At 40.7% G+C, this 2,776-nt stretch overlaps 1 protein-coding gene across 1 annotated transcript in view; it reads left to right on the top strand.

Annotated features, from left to right (window-relative positions):
* Positions 1-2,776, top strand: part of LOC108798491 (WASH complex subunit FAM21-like) — a 36,910-nt gene that overhangs the window by 21,089 nt on the left and 13,045 nt on the right. Inside the window, exon 20 of the mRNA XM_018570254.1 lies at positions 1,128-1,227. Coding sequence (XP_018425756.1) covers positions 1,128-1,227 — 100 coding nt within the window. The remainder of the gene's footprint in view (positions 1-1,127; positions 1,228-2,776) is intronic.

Here is a 2,776-nt window from a genome sequence, read left to right on the forward strand (position 1 = left end):
AATTTTTTTTTTTTTTTTACTTTTTATAACCAGAGCACACACCTCCTGAGTGCACACAGCTCTGAGACTGTGGTGTCACTGACATCGCTGGGCTCACTCTAATGATCAGGATCCATTCAGTGTGGTTGTTAGTCATGACAGCTTATTGTGGTGATCACATGAGGTTTCTTTAAAAACACGCAAACTAGGCTGGAGCTGTCACCATGAATTACACTGTGAAAAAATATTAACGTGTAAAAAAATTTACCATGGTTCACCCAACACCCGCCCACCAATTTCAACTGACTACTGTTCTCTAACCAATACTGAAGCAAGGACTCATCACCACTCTTGCTATTTCCCATTTTTTTTCTTTTTCCTGCTTTTTTTAAAAACTTTTTTCTTCATCCTCCATTGCTCCCTCTACTCCGAACCCCCTCATCCTTCCCAAACTCCACCCCTCCCCATTTTCTCCTCTCATAAGTGAGCACCCCTTGCCCCTGATTAGCTCCTAGTGCTCTACACATCCCATTGAAACCATACAGACTTCTGCTGTGTCAGTACAACTTTGATTTCCAATGTTCTGAATGACCGCTCAGTTTAGTCTTCCTTTAAATTGCTGTATAATCCAGATTTAGAGGTGGTGTAAAGCTGGACATACTCTGATCACATTTTCGGCTGTTTGCTGCGGATCTGGCCAAAATTATATCCGTGGATGGCACTGCCTGGACCACCCAGCTCAACAATAAAATGTTTTTTTGTTTTTTTTATTGACTTAAGTTGTAGATGTTGGGTGGAAAATTGTCATGTGAACAGTGACTGCAGTCAATCAGCCACAGTCAGTGTCTGAGTATCCTGTGTGCTGGCTGTCGGAATACAATAGCCAGCTGGGGATATCAAACAATCCATTTGCATCCAGTCAAGCAGGTCTTAGTAAAATCTACCAATAAGTGATCAGATTTTCCCTCATTTGGCCAGGTTGGTTATCCTGACACCGGTTAAGAGGTGATTATTGCTATGGTTACCATGCGATTCTTTTCCACAAAAATCTCTTGCTGCATTTCAACTTTTTCTGTTACAAAATAGAAACTTGTGCTGATTGGAACTAAAGCTGTGCAGTGTAAAATGACATAATATACACTTTCTAGCCAGAAGAAGCATCATCGGGTTTCTCTGTTGTTTGAGGAAGACGAAGAGCCTTTATTTTCCCCAGCAGGGAGCTCCACCAAAGCCACAGGCCAAACTTTGGTAAGTGACACACAGCGGGGCTACAGGGAACTGTTTTTTCTTTTTCTCTACAGGCAATGATGGAGCTGAATTGGGAAGTGCTGTGAGAACAGCAGAAATGATGTATCGATGCAGGTTGACACTGCATGTTACTGACTCGCACTGAGATCCAATTTTCTTCCAAACCTAAAGGCCCTGACATTACTTTGCTTATAACTGTGCATACAAGGGGCAATCAAAGATTACATACAATGACCTAGAAGCAAATTAGCAAAACAAGTTATATTAATCTGCTTTTTCAACATGGTCCCCATGCATTTTACTTATGTTCTCTTTACTGCTTTAGGTTAGGTACAGGTGAAACTCGAATAATTAGAATATTGTGCAAAAGTAATTGCAGTAAGTGCTGCAAAAGGGGCCCAAACCAAGTACTGAGTACATATGCATGCTTGTACTTTTCAGAGGTCCGATATTGTTCTATGTACAATCCTTGTTTTATTGATTGCATGTAATAATCTACTTTTTTGAGGTTGTGGATTTGGGGTTCTTGGGGTTTTCATGAGCTGTAAGCCATAATCATCACAATTATGACAAATCACAGCTTGAACTATCTTGCTTTGCATGTAATGAGTCTATCTCATATATTAGTTTCACCTTTTAAGTTGCATTAGTGAAATAAATTAACTTTGCACGATATTCTAATTATTCGAGTTTCACCTGTATGTGTCTGTCATATCTTTATTTGCACAGAAGCATATAAAAAAATCCTGCATTTTTTTTCTAGCCACTCTGTTTGGGCTACAGTCTGATAATAAGTTGCCCTATTTAACCATACAATATGAGGCAGAGGTCTCAAGTTGTTAGGAGCGATCCTATAGAAAATTCTGTAGATCTCTTAGTTGCATCTATTAGAACATGTAGGTTGTCTTATTTGTTTTTGTAGCACCAAACATATTCCTAAATGCTTTGAGGAATTGACATCAGTCCCTGCCCCCAGTAGAGTTATTCTTATTGGCTCGATCACATTCATACACATACTCTACATCCAATTTAAGATGGCCATACACCTTGCAACCATCGCACGACTTTCGTTGTGCGATGGTTGTAAAGTGATTAAAACTTCGTACGTCCTGCACATCTTGGACAGCAGATCGTACTTGCTATCATCGCAAGCCCTCCCTGCTGAGGGGAGGGCTTACAGATTATTGCAATGGTGAGCAGGCAGTGTGCGCTTGTGCTCCTCGGCCCGTGCTGCTTTCTTCTTGCGATCACGCTACCAACCCGCCAAAAATCGTATGATTTTCGCCGGGTTTTCTAGCATGCTCGTAAGACGAAAGTCGTGCGACCTTACAGCTTATGCGGTCGCACGCTGCCCATACACCTGCCGATTATCGGACGATAATCTAAAGCTGTACGTGCAGCTTTAGATGGAAGCTGATTAGCTTACCAGTGTGTTAAGCTCATCTTTATCTATGCTGTGACTCACCGAAATGTTGGTGAATAAAGCCTTTTGCAATATATAATTGCCTTTTAAAAGTGTGTGTGTGTGTATATATATCTATATATCTAT

The sequence above is a fragment of the Nanorana parkeri genome, unplaced genomic scaffold (genome assembly GCF_000935625.1).
Source record: "Nanorana parkeri isolate BGI_ZX_2015 unplaced genomic scaffold, ASM93562v1 scaffold1488, whole genome shotgun sequence".
NCBI classification, from domain to species: Eukaryota; Metazoa; Chordata; class Amphibia; order Anura; family Dicroglossidae; genus Nanorana; species Nanorana parkeri.